General features: G+C 46.0%; 1 protein-coding gene across 2 annotated transcripts in view; it reads right to left on the minus strand.

Moving 5' to 3' along the window:
- The window catches only part of MGAT4D (MGAT4 family member D), a 113,597-nt gene extending 94,103 nt beyond the window's left edge, over positions 1-19,494 (minus strand). For both annotated transcript variants that reach the window (XM_084626016.1, XM_084626015.1), the window contains exon 1: positions 19,340-19,494. In XM_084626016.1, coding sequence (XP_084482142.1) covers positions 19,340-19,430 — 91 coding nt within the window. In that variant the 5' untranslated portion in view covers positions 19,431-19,494. The remainder of the gene's footprint in view (positions 1-19,339) is intronic.
- Positions 19,495-20,079: the final 585 nt, after the last annotated feature.

Raw genomic sequence — 20,079 nt, forward strand, 5'->3', positions numbered from 1 at the left:
GCCACATATATTGATGCACCTCCACCTCTACCAGGTAGAGATCAGATATTGTCCAGGACTACTAGTATTAGCGGAGACCCTGAGCATGGCATATATATCCAGCATCAGCAAGTTTGGGGAAGGTAATCAGGATACGGAATTCATTAACATGCTGCACTATGTCCCACTTTCAACAGGAAAGCTGATGGAAATCACAGGCTACAGAAAAGGACATCCAACTCCAGGCAGTCAAGAGAACAAGAACCCAGAAAATAAAATCCAAGTGCCAGTAAAAGCCAAACTATATTTTCAAATTAAAGATGAGCTGAGCATGAAAGATGGAATCATATTTCAAGGACAGAGCTGTTGTCCCTGCATCATTATGTAAGAATGTCATGCAAAAAATACATGCCTCACACATTGGCACCAATAGCTGTCTTAGACAAACTCAAGAGTGTGTTTACTGGCCAGGAATAAGTACACACCTTCACTCTGTGACTGAAGGGTATGACACCTTCTGGTTATGTAATAACAGTCTTCCGAAAGAGACTGTCACCACGTGATCTGCCCACCTGACCAAGGGAAAAGTTAGGGCTTATTTACCTTTAATTTAAAGCAGTACTTCATTACAGTAGATTACTATCCAAATTTTTGGGAGGCAAAGTACCTGCCAGATACAAGAAGAAAGTCTGTGATTGGTGAACTGAAGGCCCATTTTGTGAGATATGGTGTTCTGGACACTGAATTCATCCACAACATACCCCAATTTACCTCAGAAAAATTCAAGGAATTTGCTTGCAAACGGAAATTTGACCACCACAACTCCTCCCCAGCATACCTACAGAGTAATGGTAAGATGAAATCATCTGTGCAAACAGCAAAGAGACTGTTACACAAGGCTGTTTCTTATGGTTCAGACCCCTTCTTAGCGTTTTTGGCACACAGGAATACTCCTTCACAAGGGTGCCAAAACAGTCCAGTGCAGACACTGAAGAGGCAAAGGACCAAAATCCCGCTCTCAACAGGGGGAGATCTGTTGCAGCCAGAAGGATGGAGACACCACTGAGAGGAGATAGTCAACAATAATAGGAAACAGGTACTAGGGTTCAACCAGTCAGTCAAGGACCTACTGGCCCTGGAGGCAGGCGCTCTTGTGAGGATCCAGCCATTAGAAACATACCAGAATGCGTGGACTAAAGGAGTCATGAGGTGCAATCACACCCAGGTCAAAGGAGGTGACTACACATGAGGGACAAGTGATTTAGAGGAACAGGAGACACTTATGAGCTTGCAGACACAAGACGCTGAGAGAGCCTACCGAGATCATTGCATAATGGTGAGAGAGAGAACCATCCAGAGGCCAACCCCACAGGCAGGGAGGGGACTTCACAGAGAGATGGTTTGCTAGACTCAGACAGGTGACAGGGAGTCAGAGATAGGTCACTCCTGGTGTAGTTGTCTGTTGAGGAGACTAAACTATCTCAAAGACCATGGAATCAACTGAGTTTCTGGTAAAGATAAAACTCCAATTTGGCTATATTTTAGCAACTTCTCGCTGAAGGGGCGGGGGTCGGAGTCTGGGCATCAGTTATGGACGGAGCAGTACACAAAGTTTAATAAATAACACTTGTTTAAGTTAATCTGCATTCAGCTTCCTTCTTTGCTAATGAAACAGAGGGTAGGAGAAAACAGCCAACCAATCAGCACAATACAGAGAAAGTCCAGTCAAAACTTTATAAGGTTATCTGAATATCCAGAGATCCCTGCTTTGACTGCTTCTACTTTTACCTGCTGGGATCTTTGGCAGGTTTCTCTGCAGTTTTCCCTCAAGGCCACATAGCAGGGGGAGGGGAGGCACCACCTGGGTCCTAATGACCCCAGATTTTGGGAGGTTTCCCATGCACAGTTTTGGGTCCTGAGGGGTGCTGGGACAGGGGATGGATGATCCTGGTTGGGCCCATATTTCCCCTCCCAGTGCAGCAGTCCCTGCTTTGGCTACTTCTGCTCCAGTCATCTTGTAATGGAGAGGTTTTTTTTCCTAATTATATGTTTTGCAATGTGTTTCTGGATACTGCTATTTAACTTCTATTTTCCATGCTCTTATCACCAAACAAGATTTTTCTAAATTTAATTCAAGTTTCCATTGTAAGATTGTATTTGATCATGGCCAGTGCATCAGGACTACATTAAAAAGTTGGTAAGGCAAAAGGAATCAGTTATGAAATTGAAGGGAGAGGAACAGAAGACAAACAAAAGAACACATGGTCTCTGTCTCTTGCTCTCTCTCACTTGCTGTCTCCCTCCTTACATTTCTTTGAATGCTCCAATGTCAACTTAACCCAAAATGTCAACCCTGAACTGGCATTTTGGCAATTACATCAGAGTAAAGTAATTGTGCATTTTATTTATTTGTTCTTTAAACTTAGAAAATAACACGAGGTGCCTGTCTGAACACCCTAGGTGCCTCTGACAAACACTTAAAAATACAATCAATCATAGAAAAACAACAACCCTATAACACACTACTAAGTAACCAGGCAGCACAAAAATAAAAATAATACCCCCTTTTTCCTCTAATCACCCCACACATATCTACTTTTTCAACAGCCCCCTAAGACTATATGACTTGCAGTGCACCATGAAAGTCAGCTGACAAACTATTTCAAACTTAGGTGGAAATGCATTCTAAAGGAAAGGCAATCTCACAGAGAACACCCTGCCAGAAGTCCCCTCTCTTTTATACCAAGGAGAGCCATTTCAAGAGCCTCTGCTAAGCTCCCAAAATGGAAGTAAGTCACAAGAAGAAGGAAGCCATTTAGGATCTTCTCTCTCAGATATTTATAGCTTTATAAGTCAATACCAACATCCTAAAAATCAACCTAGAAACCTACAGGCAGACATTGCAGGTCATGCTCACAGTCAGACACTCCACTAATCAAGCTGGGTGCTGTATTCTGCACTACTCTTAATTTCCCAATGGGTTTTAAGGTGCAGCACCCAGTAGAGCACATTACAGAGCTCTAGCCTTGAGGCACAAAAGGCATGAATTTGGACTTGTCTGCACATACTTTGTGTATGGATTTTAACTATGTTGGTTTAGAATCCCATACAGTTAGATAAGTGCAATCTCTACTGTGGACTCAGTTATATCAGTACATTTTTATTTACATAATGGTGTTTATATTGGTGTAACTGTTCACAGAAGAGGTTGCACTGATCTAACTATATCAATTTCTAAATCATTATAGATGAAGTGGTGTGAAAACTGTGTGTAAACTAGACCTTAGAGTAATGAAGTTTATGTTGAAAAGATCATAACCTCCTAACCAGAGACAAATGATAAAAAGCAACTTTGGCTACTGCTGAAGATGATCATCCAGTGACAACTGGGAATCCAACCAAACTCCCAGGCTGCAAACAAGAGAAAGTCATTTGTAGACAAACCTTTAGTGTGTGATAGCTAATTTTGGCCATATCTTATGGCTGCTTTCCCAGACCAATCAACTCTGTCTCATCTGGACTGGGCTTCAGCTAACCAATTATCTTGCATGCCCCAGTCTCCACAAGACAGTGTGAAAGGCATTCATTCGCTTGGTCTGAGTCAGAAGAGACAGAAGTATAGAAGTCAGAAGACACAAAAATGGGTGTCATGAGCACATTGAAGACACCCACAACCAATGCTTCTACATTAATTCTCTTAATGACCTCATATGCACATTGAGCAGGAGGACAAGATGAAACCAATCCTGCAGAACTCTCCATAAGAGACCCTTCAGGGCAGAAGAGTAATCATCCAAGACCACCATCTAGGATCTCCTTAAGAAGTAAGAATGGAGCCACTCAGGAGCAAGATCACCAGCTCCTGCTGAGGTCCCAAATCAGTGAACACCACCTATAGAAGGCAACTGATAAATCTAATACTATCAGCCTAGATACTTGATTTTCATCCCTCACTAGGAAGGGAGCATCCACCAATACTGCAAGAGCAGTTTCTGTTCCATACGTATTTTGGTTCTCAGATTAACAATGGTAAAGGAAATCTTGCTACTGTGAGAGTTATCCCATCTCAACCTTCTGAATAATCTTTACTACCAGGAATATAACAGTCCAGATTGTCAGTATGAAGCAATTTATTGATCCTGGGATGCACCAGTGCCTAGAGCAAGTTCTTAAAGGAGATGTTGACAATCTCCACCACTGGCCTTTCCTAGCCAAGACAGACATGGATCAAGAACATAGTGAATAAAGTCAGGAATAAGCAATGTTAAAAAAGGCTTTAAACTTATTAACATAGGGGCTTCAAAAAAGAAAAAAAGATGGCTTGTGGGTAAGGCACCAGAATAGGACTAAGGAAATCTGGATTCAATTTCCAGCTCTGCCCCAGATTTCCTGTGTGACAGTGAGCAAGTCCCTCTATCTGTAGAACAGGGAAAATAATACTTCCCCACTTCACAGGATGGGGAGATAAAGTAATGTTTCTAAGGTATACAGTAGTTTGAAACTAAACAAGAAAAAGGGTGCGCTGCTATTGCAAATAGATCATGTATAAATGAGTAGGTTTAACTATTAATAAGTATTTGCTTTTTTTTAAGGCTCTACTTAGAATTACACTAGTTGTTTCTAAATGTTAACAGAATTTCTTGGAAAGAGCAGTGAGAGAGTCTTCTGTGCTCACATCTCAGTCTGTGACCATGCCTTGCACAGGAAGAACAAGGGGATGGGAAGCTCTTCATACATTCTTCCTCCCATGAATCACTACAAAAGCCAGCTTCAATCTGGCCCTGCATATTTAGGGCACAATCCTGCTCCTGCTGAAGGCAAGAGCAAAAACTTCACACTGGAATCAGGCCTTACGCACAGTACAGTAAATCACATATTCACAAGACTGCACAACTACAGAATTTTTGCAGCCTTGGGTGCAAACTTTGGCATTTAATTTTTGATTTTGAGTACCATCTCCACTTTGGAGTCCTCAAAACCCTGTGGGTCAGTTCAGGTGACTAAATGTGTAATAGTGCCCCTATTTAGGGCTCAGTCCTGCATGTGCCAAAAGCCTCCCATGCTGACTGCTCTCAGCTTCCACTGAAGCCTATGTGGAGAGTATTCAACACTCTGTAGGAGTGGCCTTTTAGAGGCCTAGATATGAATACTGGGCTTCACTTCACATAAATCAGAATTAATGCTGTTTATCAAAATGAGAATGAGAAGACGCAAGACACACTGAAAGCCTGACAATTAATTTTGCCACTGTTTTAATTGAAACTTTGGGCCAAATATTGCAACTTCATCTGCAGAGATATCTACACTCATACAGAGCTCCATGAAAATGGGCGGAAATTCAGTGGGGTTCTGCATGGGTGCAATTGCAGGATCAAGGCTTCATCTGCTAAAATAAATATACAAGAGAGCTCACGTAAGTTTCTAGACTTTCTCGGTAAACAGCTGTTTGTGTTACTATGTACACCATATTATTTCAATTGTAAGCATGAAGAATTCATCAAAAATCAGATTTTCTTATTTCAGCAAGATATTTAAAGCCTGAAAACCAGAGAATTCCCTTTTCTGATGATAAATCTTGTGAAATTGTGAGACTGTTACATGCTTGGCTCATAAAAGATTAATATTTACTAACATGACATTAAGCATTTTTTAAAATTATCTACTAACTTATGAGTTACTTCTGTGAATTTGGATTTATATTTATGGTTCCTGAAAAGTCTCAATTTTTTTTCCAGATTATCTTTTTTAATATCTGTATATTACTGTTTTTAAGGCCAAATATACATATTTATTCTCATGTTTATATTCTTGTGACTTCACATTTTAGCTTATTTTTTCCCTAGTTTCCTATCAATGTTTATTAGTACTTCACCTGGACACAATTTTCTGAAAATTTAGGTTAACAGGGCAGTAGCACATATGTAAATCAACATGGACAAGTCTAATCCTGCACCCTTTATGAACTACTGAATGGAACTAGGACTACTCATGTGAGGTAAAAGCCTGCTTATCATTATCATGGAAAAGGCTAGAAACTTTAGGACAAATTTTGCTGTTACGCCCATATAATCCATTGAACCCTTTGTGATTCCCTCTGATAACTGATTATAGTAAAAAAATGGCACCACCTCATTCAAAAGATATGCTCCCTGATTGTAATTAAAGCTATGTCTGCTTACTTTAATAAAAATCTTATTTCTGTTCCTATCTTTTACTGTTGTAAGCATTGCAGAGATAATGCAACTATGAAGGAAAGAGTTGAATTCTATGCCTTTTCACACATCAATAATAGAGCTGGTCAGAGAAACTCTGACAAAAAACCATATTCCATCAGAATATGTGGTTCCATCTAAATCTAAACACTTTGTGAAATCGAGTGATTTCACAGGAATTTTGTTTTGAAAGAAAGTCAGAAAAAAATTCTGACAACATCAAACTTCAGGGTTTTGACATTTTTGGAACCAAGTATTTTTAAAACATCAAAATGAAACACAAAACAAAAAAGTTCTGAATTTTCCTTGTGGAGAATTTCTAAAATTTACTATTTTCATTCCAGTTCAGAATGAAGAGAAATTTCAAAACCTTTGCGAAACAGAATGTCTGTCCTACACATAGCAGTAATCGGCAATTGGTTATTAAATCAGTCACGTCTATGTAAACCCACTTAAGATAACTGGGATGCACAGGTGTCATGGGGGCATAATCAGAAGAGAGCAGGATGTAACAGAGAGCAGATTTTATCCTGTGGGATGTTTAGCAGTGGTTTTATGCAAAAAGGAAAGAATTCAGGTTTGTTTTTAGAATCGCAGGTAGCGTATGTATAGTTTCAGCTTTTGACGTCATCCTGAGGTCAAAGCATGGTGCTGTAGCATCAGGAGTCTGAACTTAAAGGAGGAAAGAAAACAAAATATGGAAAGCCTAAGGTTCTCATCCTGCCATTACCTCCACATGGGCAGACTCCCACTGACATGCAAGGCTCATGCAGGCTCAGGAGTCTGCTTACACGGATACTAATCCACCTCCACGGTGGTGGCATGAACAGGTCTAATCAATCAATAGTGTCCAGGCCCTCCATGATGAGAAATAAGAGTTATAGCTAAGGAAACTAATTTTCTCTTTAACCAGTCTTCCGTGGTTTACTGTTTATCATCTCCCATCTGAATATGCAATTCCAAACACAGATTTTCAAAAATTCCTGGATAATATATTGTAAGCAGGGTCTGACTGAGTTCTCCCCTGACATTAAGGGTATGTCTACACTACGGAATAAGGTCGAATTTATAGAAGTCGTTTTTTTAGAAATCGGTTTTATATATTCGAGTGTGTGTGTCCCCACAGAAAATGCTCTAAGTGCATTAAGTGCATTAACTCAGCGGAGTGCTTCCACAGTACCGAGGCTAGAGTCGACTTCCGGAGCGTTCACTGTGGATAGCTATCCCACAGTTCCTGCAGTCTCCGCTGCCCATTGGAATTCTGGGTTGAGATCCCAATGCCTGATGGGGCTAAAACATTGTTGCGGGTGGTTATGGGTACATATCGTCAGGCCCCCCTTCCCTCCCTCCCTCTGTGAAAGCAAGGGCAGACAATCGTTTCGCGCCTTTTTTCCTGAGTTACCTATGCAGACGCCATACCACAGCAAGCATGGAGCCCGCTCAGGTAATCGTCACCATATGTCTCCTGGGTGCTGGCAGATGTGGTACGGCATTGCTACACAGTAGCAGCAACCCATTGCCTTCTGGCAGCAGACGGTGCAGTACGACTGGTAGCCGTCCTCGTTGTGTCCGAGGTGCTCCTGGCCACGTCGGCTGGGAGCGCCTAGGCAGACATGGGTGCAGGGACTAAATTTAGAGTGACTTGACCAGGTCATTCTCTTTAGTCCTGCAGTCAGTCCTATTGAACTGTCTTATGGTGAGCAGGCAGGCGATACGGATTGCTAGCAGTCCTATTGTATCATCTTCTGCCGGGCAGGCAAGAGATGAGGATGGCTAGCAGTCCTACTGCACCATCTTCTGCTGAGCAGCCATGAGATGAGGATGGCATGCAGTCCTGCACTGTCTGCTGCCAGCCAAAGATGTAAAACATAGATGGAGTGGATCAAAACAAGAAATAGACCAGATTTGTTTTGTACTCATTTGCCTCCTCCCCCGTCTAGGGGACTCATTCCTCTAGGTCACACTGCAGTCACTCACAGGGAAGGAGCGAGGTAAATCTAGCCATGTATCAATCAGAGGCCAGGCTAACCTCCTTGTTCCAATAAGAACAATAACTTAGGTGCACCATTTCTTATTGGAACCCTCCATGAAGTCCTGCCTGAAATACTCCTTGATGTAAAGCCACCCCCTTTGTTGATTTTAGCTCCCCGAAGCCAACCCTGAAAGCTGTGTCGTCAGTCGCCCCTCCCTCCGTCAGAGCAACGGCAGACAATCGTTCCGCGCCTTTTTTCTGTGCAGATGCCATACCAAGGCAAGCATGGAGGCCACTCAGCTCACTTTGGCAATTAGGAGCACATTAAACACCACACGCATTATCCAGCAGTATATGCAGCACCAGAACCTGGCAAAGCGATACCGGGCGAGGAGGCGACGTCAGCGCGGTCACGTGAGTGATCAGGACACGGACACAGACCTCTCTGAAAGCATGGGCCCTGCCAATGCATGCATCATGGTGCTAATGGGGCAGGTTCATGCTGTGGAATGCTGATTCTGGGCTCGGGAAACAAGCACAGACTGGTGGGACCGCATAGTGTTGCAGGTCTGGGACGATTCCCAGTAGCTGCGAAACTTTCACATGCATAAGGGCACTTTCATGGAAGTTTGTGACTTGCTTTCCCCTGCCCTGAGGTGCATGAATACCAAGATGAGAGCAGCCCTCACAGTTGAGAAGCGAGTGGCGATAGCCCTGTGGAAGCTTGCAACGCCAGACAGCTACCGGTCAGTTGGGAATCAATTTGGAGTGGGCAAATCTACTGTTGGGGCTGCTGTGATGCAAGTAGACCACGCAATCAAAGATCTGCTGATATCAAGGGTAGTGACCCTGGGAGATGTGCAGGTCATAGTGGATGGCTTTGCTGCAATGGGATTCCCTAACTGTGGTGGGGCTATAGACGGAACCCATATCCCTATCTTGGCACCGGAGCACCAAGCCGGCGAGTACATAAACCGCAAGCGGTACTTTTCAATAGTGCTGCAAGCTCTGGTGGATCACAAGGGACGTTTCACCAACATCAACATGGGATGGCCAGGAAAGGTACATGACGCTCGCATCTTCAGGAACTCTGGTCTATTTCAAAAGCTGCAGGAAGGGACTTTATTCCCAGACCAGAAAATAACTTTTGGGGATGTTGAAATGCCTATATGTATCATTGGGGACCCAGCCTACCCCTTAATGCCATGGCTCATGAAGCCATACACAGGCAGCCTGGACAGTAGTCAGGAGCTGTTCAACTACAGGCTGAGCAAGTGCAGAATGGTGGTAGAATGTGCATTTGGACGTTTAAAGGTGCGCTGGCGCAGTTTACTGACTCGCTTAGACCTCAGCGAAACCAATATTCCCACTGTTATTACTGCTTGCTGTGTGCTCCACAATACCTGTGAGAGTAAGGGGGAGACGTTTATGGCGGGGTGGGAGGTTGAGGCAAATCGCCTGGCTGCTGGTTACGCGCAGCCAGACACCAGGGCGGTTAGAAGAGCACAGGAGGGCGCGGTACGCATCAGAGAAGCTTTGAAAACCAGTTTCATGACTGGCCAGGCTACGGTGTGAAAGTTCTGTTTCTCCTTGATGAAACCCCCCGCCCCTTGGTTCACTCTACTTCCCTGTAAGCTAACCACCCTCCCCTTCTCCCTTCGGTCACCGCTTGCAGAGGCAGTAAAGTCATTGTTGCTTCACATTCATGCATTCTTTATTCATTCATCACACAAATAGGGGGATGACTACCAAGGTAGCCCAGGAGGGGTGGTGGAGGAGGGAAGGAAAATGCCACACAGCACTTTAAAAGTTTACAACTTTAAAATTTATTGAATGCCAGCCTTCTTTTTTTTGGGCAATCCTCTGTGGCGGAGTGGCTGGTTGGCCGGTGGCCCCCCCCCACCACATACTTGGGCGTCTGGGTGTGGAGGCTATGGAACTTGGGGAGGAGGGCGGTTGGTTACATAGGGGCTGTAGTGGCAGTCTGTGCTCCAGCTGCCTTTGCTGCAGCTCAACCATACACTGGAGCATACTGGTTTGGTCCTCCAGCAGCCTCAGCATTGAATCCCGCCTCCTCTCATCACGCTGCCGCCACATTTGAGCTTCAGCCCTCTCTTCAGCCCACCACCTCTCCTCCCGGTCATTTTGTGCTTTCCTGCACTCTGACATTATTTGCCTCCATGCATTCGTCTGTGCTCTGTCAGTGTGGGAGGACAGCATGAGCTCGGAGAACATTTCATCTCGAGTGCGTTTTTTTTTTCTTTCTAAGTTTCACTAGCCTCTGGGAAGGAGAAGATCCTGTGATCATTGAAACACATGCAGCTGGTGGAGAAAAAAAAAAGGGACAGCGGTATTTAAAAAGACACATTTTATAAAACAGTGGCTACACTCTTTCAGGGTAAACCTTGCTGTTAACATTACATACATAGCACATGTGCTTTTGTTACAAGGTCACATTTTGCCTCCCACCACCGCTTGGCTACCCCCTCAACCCTCCCCCCTCCCTGTGGCTAACAGCGGAGAACATTTCTGTTTAGCCACAGGCAAACAGCCCAGCAGGAATGGGCTCCTCTGAGTGTCTCCTGAAGAAAAGCACTCTATTTCAACCAGGTGACCATGAATTATATCTCACTCTCCTGAGGATAACAGAGAGAGATAAAGAACGGATGTTGTTTGAATGCCAGCAAACATCCACTGCAATGCTTTCTTGTACAATGATTCCCGAGTACGTGTTACTGGCCTGGAGTGGTAAAGTGTCCTACCATGAAGGACGCAATAAGGCTGCCCTCCCCAGAAACCTTTTGCAAAGGCTTTGGGAGTACATCCAGGAGAGCCGCGAATGCCAGGGCAAAGTAATCCTTTCACATGCTTGCTTTTAAACCATGTATAGTATTTTAAAAGGTACACTCACCAGAGGTCCCTTCTCCGCCTGCTGGGTCCAGGAGGCAGCCTTGGGTGGGCTCGGGGGGGACTGGCTCCGGGTCCAGGGTGAGAAACAGTTCCTGGCTGTCGGGAAAACCGGTTTCTCCGCTTGCTTGCTGTGAGCTATCTACAACCTCATCATCATCTTCTTCGTCCCCAAAACCTGCTTCCATATTGCCTCCATCTCCATTGAAGGAGTCAAACAACACGGCTGGGGTAGTGGTGGCTGAACCCCCTAAAATGGCATGCAGCTCATCATAGAAGCGGCACGTTTGGGGCTCTAACCCGGAGCGGCCGTTCGCCTCCCTGGTTTTCTGGTAGGCTTGCCTCAGCTCCTTAAGTTTCATGCGGCACTGCTTCGGGTCCCTGTTATGGCCTCTGTCCTTCATGCCCTGGGAGATTTTGACAAAGGTTTTGGCATTTCGAAAACTGGAACCGAGTTCTGATAGCACGGATTCCTCTCCTCATACAGCGATCAGATCCCGTACCTCCCGTTCGGTCCATGTTGGAGCTCTTTTGCGATTCTGGGACTCCATCATGGTCACCTCTGCTGCTGAGCTCTGCATGGTCACCTGCAGCTTGCCACGCTGGCCAAACAGGAAATGAGATTCAAAAGTTCGCAGTTCTTTTCCTGTCTACCTGGCCAGTGCATCTGAGTTGAGAATGCTGCCCAGAGCGGTCACAACGGAGCACTCTGGAATAGCTCCCAGAGGCCAATACCGTCAAATTGTGTCCACAGTACCCCAAATTCGAGCCAGCAAGGCCGATTTAAGCGCTAATCCACTTGTCAGGGGTGGAGTAAGGAAATCGATTTTAAAAGCCCTTTAAGTCGAAATAAAGGGCTTCATCATGTGGACGGGTGCAGGTTTACATTGATTTAATGCTGCTAAATTCGACCTAAAGTCCTAGACCAGGGCTAAGTGATGAACTGAGGGAAGAGACTTTAGGAGCACACTATTTGCATGGACACACCTACTGTGCTGAGACCTTCAGCAGACAGAGCTGCATTGCCAAAGTGATCAATTTTGGCTGGTTTTGGGTTACAATTTATTTTAGTAACTCTTTCCTTAAGATTATTAGATCATTTTAACAATAGCTTTAATAAAAATGCTTGAAATTGAATGCATGGACAATGAAATTTGTTATCCTTATTGTATGAGTAAAGGGCAGCAGAACTGAAGCCCTCATTGAGGGGGTCACCCAAAAGTGAACCACATTCGCTAAGCCGGGGGTAGGAATGCCAAATCCAGTGAAGATGAGAGCAGGTAGGTACAGGTGTTTGTACCTGATAGTGTGATTCTGCCTAACAAGACCTAGATACCATTTGACTTTCCTGTATCCCATGTTTAAAGACAAAGCTGACTGAACTCACTTGAGAGTCCTTGTTTCTGTTCAGTGATTATCAGAGCTGAATTTGTTGATAAGCAGATCTAGGGGCTAAGACTTAGACCTACCATGGGGACAGTGTAGCGTTGCAGTGAAAGACAACGAAGAGACAAAAAGAAAAGGAGTACTTGTGGCACCTAGAGACTAACAAATTTATCTGAGCATAAGCTTTCGTGAGCTACAGCTCACTTCATCCTTACCTGATCACTCTCTTTACAGTGTGTATGGTAACACCCATTGTTTAATGTTCTCTGTGTATATAAATCTCCCCACTGTATTTTCCACTGAATGCATCCGATGAAGTGAGCTGTAGCTCACGAAACCTTAAGCTCAAATAAATTGGTTAGTCTCTAAGGTGCCACAAGTACACCTTTTCTTTTTGCGGATACAGACTAACATGGCTGCTACTCTGAAATGAAGAGACAGTTTTTCTGCTACCCAGAGATATCACTAAGAGCTGGGTTAAATGGTGCAACCTCAGAAGTGGCATCGCAGAAGTGCAGTGAGAAAAGCAGCAACAGCTGAGATAACAGCAGTAGTGAGCACCCTGTGGTGGAACCAGCGTTGAGTGGCGACATAGATAAGAGCTGCAATGAGCTACTTGCAGAGACAATGGCAGTAAAGGTGGCATAGCTTGACCTCGCCTGGGTTCATCTCCTACCTCAGAGGACCCACCTCTGAACTCTGGGTCTTTGCTGACCGAGGACAACCACTGTGAGTGGGGTGCGGCAGAGGGGACAGGGAGTGGTACATTAAAGGAACATCCATCAGATTTTCACACTGCAAGGTCAGAAAGTGAGGCAAAGGACATTGCCAAACGTATTGTGGGGTGGGTGTTTGCTTATGGTTACATGCTTCTGTACTGTGGTTATAGTGTTTTCTCAATTAATGCTTGGTTCCCTTTCAGTAATCAGTGCTTGTGAGTGGGGAAATATTGCCTCTTAGAGGTGGACAGGGGTGGTGTATAGTTTTCCCAGATCACTGGGTGGGGGCTTGAGCTGTTTTGCATTGTTAAAAGGAACCCCTAGATATTGAACCTGGCCCTTGTTGCTACTGACTCCACCTGGCAGGAAGGTTATATATATTAAAAACACTTCTGAGGACCCTAATCATAGGGCTCTACAGCAAAGTAATCCAGAGATGATTTAGGACCAGACTGAGCTCTAGCCCTACATGAAGCCTCTCTCCCTTGTGTCATTGCACAGGAGCAGAGGTGGATTTACAGTGAACCAGAGGGTGCCCTGGCATGGGCCCCCCCAATGACAGGGGCCCCTGGGCCAGGCAGCTGCGGGGGCAGAAGCTTGGTCCTGCCAGCTCCTGGGGCTCCTGCTGCAGGCTCCGCCCCCACCAGCAGCCAACCTCTCCCCTCCCACGCCTCTTCTCCACCTCCTCCCCCGAGCGTGCCGCATTTCCACCCCTTCCCCTTCCCTCCAGTGCTTCCCCCACTGCCAAACAGCTGTTTGCCAGTGCTCAGGTTGCTCTGGGAGGGACAGGCGGAGCCGCAGGGTGCTCAGGGGAGGAGGCAGAGAAGAGGCGGGGGCGGGGCCTTGGGGAAGGAGGTGGAATAGGGGCAGGGCGGAGCAGAGGTGGGACCCCAGACTCCCCCTGCACATACCTCCCCCCCCAGTCCCCTGCCATGAGCCGCTCAAGGCAGGAGACTGGGAGCACCCCAAGACCCCAGCCCACACCGCCAGTCCCCTGTCCTGACTCCTGCACCCCCCTGCGCTCCCTGACTCCTGCACCCCCACCCTGAGCACCAAACGGGAGCTCCTGCACCCCCCACATTCCCACCTACACCCCACGCACCAAATGGGAGCTGCCCCAGGTAAGCGTTCCACACCCCAACCTCCTGGCCCAAGCCTGAGCCCCCTTCCTCATTCTAGCTCCTGGCCAGGCCCTACATGCCAACCCCCAGCTCACTCCTGCATCCTAACTCTCTGCCAGACCTTGTACCCTCAGCCCTGAGTCCTGCACCCCCCTCATACCCACCCAGCCCCCTGACTCCTGCACCCCCTCATACATCCCCAGCCTTGACTCCTGCATCCCCTCAAACATCCCCAGCCACCTGCCCTTCCTGAGTCCTGCACCCCCCATATCCCCAGCCCCCTGCCCACCCTGACTCCTGCACACACACACACACACACACACACACACATCCCCATCTTCATCCCTCGCACCAAACGGGAGCTGCCCCAGGTAAGCACTCCACACCCCAACCTCCTGTCCCAGCCCTGAGCCCCCTCCCGCACCATAAGTCCTGGCCAGACCCTGTACCCCAATGCTTTTTTACATTTTTTTTAAATAAAGCACTCTTATCTAAAGCGCTTTACAATCGTTAGCTAATGGTACAAACAATATTTGGAAAGACCATTACGTGGTCCACCGAGACCCTCAGCAATTTTCAAGTGGTCTGTGGAAAAATAAGTTAGACTACAAAAACAATCAGGGTACCTCACTTTATTTTCATTTACTTCCTATTACTTATAGGAGGAGGATGAAGAAAAAAAGAATAAAAATGGGGGGGAAGGGGAAGGGGAGGAAATAAGAGAGAATGTTCTTTTTCTTGGCTGAGTTCCAAGGAGGGATCCCAAAAATGAAGCTGAGCACAGGGCCACAGGAACTCTCTGCCACGTACAGGAGCTGGGCCCAACAAGAGTCCAGGATAGCACCTCCAGTTACTATAATCATGATTTGAGTTATGTAAACATAATTATCAGGTTACACACCCAGTTGTATCAATTAGCTAATAAGTTAATATTAATGAAAACGCCATACAAATACATACACATATAGCTCAGGGATGGGCGGGATGTTGCCATTTCCCTGCCTCTGATAGGGTTCATCCAGTCTCAACATTGTTAAACAATACCTACCAGAGGAATCTCATCTCTGGAATGCTCTAAAATGACACCTGAAGAGTAATTTTTTGACTTTGCAATCCAGATTGCAGCAGGAGTCAGGTATTTTAAAAAAATACCTAGGAGAAGATACTTTCCTTACAAGCTCTTTATCCCTTTCATCATCCTTTTCAAATTACACCCACTGAACACTTTGCTGTACTATCAACATATTAAGTATATTTTTCAGGAACAAAATATAAATATTTCCAGTGAAGTAAACATAATATAAACTCATTTGCCAAGTGCTTTTGTCTCCTCCCTGACTTATGATTGAGCTTTTTTTTAAATGAAAAAAATAAATGAGATTTTCTATTTCCTCACCTTCCTCTCTCAAGCCCATGTACCTGTGTGATTTATCATGGACTGAGAGGCAACACTGAAGACAAAGACTAAATCAGACTCCATACCTAACTGTGAAAGAACCTTGTTGAAATATGAGGAGCTGATCTCTATATAAATATTAGCTATTACATTGTTTTCCTAACTTTGAACCCATATCAGATGTAATTACATAGGGCAGTTATTTTATCTGGGAGTGGAGTTACACAATCAGGTTGGACTATGTTGCAATGAATCACCTCCACTTTGGCCCTAACACACTTTTCTACCCTTAACATGCACACATACCTGCTTCAGAGACACAACATGCCTTAGGTTGGATAGGAACCAAAAAGGCTCAGAGCAAAAAGAGTCCAGCATGTCGAACAGGCACTGCTACACAGTGAAACCTGCTTACTCATTGGTAGCAGACTGTGTGTACAGTGCTCTAGGCTAGGGGATACTTAAAGAGTAGGCATCTCAACAAACAGGATTGAGCCCATAATGTCTGATTCACTGGAGACTCCATAAGTAAATACTTCCAAGCTTCCTTGACACAATGAACTGAGTGTACAAAAGTCATCACTTTTGCTTACAGAAGTTATTTATAAAAGCAGGTGAAAAACTTTATCTGGTTTTGTAATGAAATTATCCCATTAAACCACAGACACTATAGGCCTGTGCCTAGGGGCCCAGCTCCTGGTGACTACATCACAGAGAGTCTTCATTATTAAAAAAGTAAGTTTCTAACTTCATGATTGTAAAGCAAAGTATGTAAAGAAGACATGATGAAGGGTTCATGCACCTGAAAACATTCAGGGCACACCCTGAGTGTTGTGTAGGAGCAGTGCACACACTGCTCCTTCCAAGGACATGGACCATGGGAAGTCGCCCAGAGGACATGAACCATGGGAAGCTTCCTTGGACTGGGCTCAAGGCCTGAGAGCAAGGACTGTAGTAGATAGAGGCTGGTAAATAAGAATATTAATCAAAGTCATATTATTCCCTTTGTTGTTTCCTTTTGCGGTTGGAGTATGTAATGCGCAGGGGGGAGAGAAATAAAAGAGAGGGTGGAAAGCTGACAGGCAGCAGCCTGCTTGCTTGCTTAAAGCCTTGTTCTGTCTTGTATTTGAACCGCAACAACATGAACTGGGCATAAGTGATGTAGTGACACCTGCCTGAGGACTTGTCTTCACTGCACTGTGATCCACATTTGAGTTAACTTCTCTCAAGTTAGCCTAGCTTAAAGAAGAGCAGTCACACTGCAATACAAGACTCAAGCTGCCCAGAGTGACTGTATTAACAGCACAGAGTGGCTGAGTCCCCCCATATTACTAGCTCAAACAGCAGCAGCACTTAGGCGTCACTTTACTCCATACTCTCTGATGGGCCACAGCGAGCTCAAAGCACTTCTGAGCTAGAGATTTTGTGTGTGCGCATAGGAGTCAGGTTAGGTACAACACAAATACTAACACTGCAGACCACCAGTGGAACAATTGCTCTGAGGGATGTACAGTACACTCAGTATCTGTATGGGGAAATAATTGCAAGACCATGGGTATGTCTGTGTGATGTTTTTGCCGGGGACAGAACAGGACTGGAGTCTTAGAATTTAGTAAGTAATCTAGCTAGATATGTGTTAGATTCTGTTTGTTTAAATGGCTGAGAAAATAAGCTGTACTGAATGGCATGGATATTCCTGTTTTTGTGTCTTTTGTAACTTAAGGTTTTGCTTAGAGGGATTCTCTATGTTTTGAATCTAATTACCCTGTAAGGTATTTACCATCCTGATTTTACAGAGGTGATTCTTTTTTACTTTTTCTTCTATTAAAATTCTTCTTTTAAGAAACTGAATGCTTTTTTCATTGTTCTTAAGATTCAAGGGTTTGGGTCTGTGGTCACCTATGCAAATTGGTGAGGATTTTTATCAAACCTTCCCCAGAAAAAAGGGGGTAAGATTTGGGAGGATTTTGGGGGGAAAGATGTTTCCAAACGAACTCTTTCCTAATAATAATAATAATAATAATACCAGTGTTAGACAGCGAAAGTCCAAGGGCAAAGGGTAAAATAGTTTGTACCTTGGGGAAGTTTTAACCTAAGCTGGTAAAAGTAAGGTTAGGAGGTTTTCATGCAGGGCCCCACATCTGTACCCTAGCGTTCAGAGTGGGGAAGGAACCTTGACAACAGTGTTAGACACTAACACAAGATCCTGCTGCCCAAGAATCAGCAAGTAAAACAGACTAGATCAGTTTCAGTGTCCCAGATGAATAAAATATAAAGATCAATTTTTAAAAATCATCATAATAGTTAGATATATAAAAGTCTTACCATATCACCAACTCCATTCCTGTTCTTAGCATTTTAATATCAGGGTGTTGTTAATAATATTGACAAGAATTTTCTTAAATATAATTTTCACCTAAAAGTATGATCCAGGACCCTAACCTGCAAAACACTTATGTAGACGTTTAACTTTACTCACTTGGGTCCTGATCCTGCAAAGAGTTACAATCATGCTTAAACTTTATGCACTGTAGTCCCACTGACTTCAATTTTGTGTTTTAATTGAAACATTCTCTTGCTGTGTTTATTTCAATGGACTGCACACGGTGCACAAATTTAAGCACATTTTAGTCTTCACAGAATTAGGACCTTGAGTAGTCCCACCTGTAAAACTGGTCATGTGAGTAAATTTGCATACCTGCATAAATATTTGCAAGATAAGGTTCTAAAACACAGAAGGCTGGATCCTGAAGCATTGAAGTCAACAGAAGTTTTGCAATTGATTAGTGGGAGCAGGACTGGGCTATGACCCCACTATAAAATGGGGGATCTCTCTACTGACTTCCATTTATACTAGTTTAAGTGAGGATAATCAGTTCCAGATAATTCAGTGCAGACTGTGCAATACAAACATTTCCTAAACAGCTACTGGTTAGGAGCTACCTTCCTGTGTGGTCTCTTAAACAGTTTTTTTTTCTTAGCCTTAATTTGAGGACAATAACTAACCAGTATACAGCCTCTTATTCTGGGAAATGTGAATAGTTCTTAACAGGGTGAGATTATTATAAATTGTAACACCTCAGAAATCCTGTGTGTAACCCTTACCATCCCAAGTATGTAGGGATGTGATAATTATAAAGGTGGAAGGTAGTAAGACATAAAGGCTTGATTTTTCAGAAGTGCTGAGCCCCCCACGAAGTCAATGGGAACTGAAGGTGCTCAGCACCTCTGAATACCAGGCCGGAGGTAGCTCCTGCCCCGGACAGCAGCAGATCACAGCCAATGGATTAAAACAGCATTTTAATCTGAAATGCTACTTCGTGCCCCAAGACATTTTTGAAGCATCAGCTGCCTGCTGCCGAAGGTTTCCGCGTGGGTGCCCGGAGTAGCCCCAGGACCGCTCCTGTTCACCCGGCCCGGGGCAGTGTCAGCAGCCCGGGGAGGACAGAGCGACACCTGCGGCTCCCTCCTGCCCCAGTGCAGCTGGGGGCCCGGGGTTGTGGCCGGCAGCCCCCAGCGGGGAGGGGAGCTGAGCAGGTGCAGAAGGCGGCGGCCGTTGGGAGGTGACTCCCCCGGCACCTGAGGGGGACCCCGGCGCGAGGGCGGCGGTTGGCAGCCCCGAGGGCTCGCGCCCCGGCGGCTCTCACCTCCGCTCCTGCTCCAGGCGGTGAAGCAGACAAAGGAGAAGGCGGCGCTGAGGCACAGAAATGTCACGATGCTGCCGGGCTTGAGCCTCATCTCCCCGCATGCCGCAGCCGCAGCCTCTCCTCCAGCGACCCTGCGCCCGCGCTGGCCCCGCGGCTCCCAGCGCTCCCCCTGGCCGCCCGCGGCCACGCCCGCCCCAGCAAGTCTGCCCTCCTTGAACTCGCCCCGTCGGCGGCGCCCACCTGGCAGGGCACCGCCGCCCCCGCCCTCTAGCGCGCTCCCCCTGGCGGCGCTGCTGCGGCAGCCGCCCCGCTCCACGCTTCCTCCAGCCCCTCGCGTCTCTCGGGAGCCCCCAGCCGCGCCCTGTTCTGCTCCGAAGGGCTCGGGGGCCGGCGAGGGACAGCGCTCCTCCTCTCCCCGCCCCCCTGCAGCTAGCAAGGCTGCAATTCCACCTCCCGCCCTGCCCCATGGCCAGGCACTCGCTCGCGGCCCTAGCTTCCCAGTGCTATGCCGCGTCACCAGGCTCGCTCCCGCCTCCCCGGCTGCGCTTCTCCAACTCGGGAGCGCAAGAGGCCGCGGAGCCGGTCAGCGCTGTCCTGGAGGAGGAAGCGTACAGTCAGCCCGCGAGATCAGTGTGGGCTCCCCCGCGCCTGGTGCCTACTTACTGCATCGGAGAGCTGTATTCTTCCGTGCGAACCAGGATCTCCCTCACACCACAAAAGGGACAGGTGTCAGGGGTAGG

Source organism: Lepidochelys olivacea (genome assembly GCF_965140295.1).
Source record: "Lepidochelys olivacea isolate rLepOli2 genome assembly, chromosome: 4".
Taxonomy (NCBI): domain Eukaryota; kingdom Metazoa; phylum Chordata; order Testudines; family Cheloniidae; genus Lepidochelys; species Lepidochelys olivacea.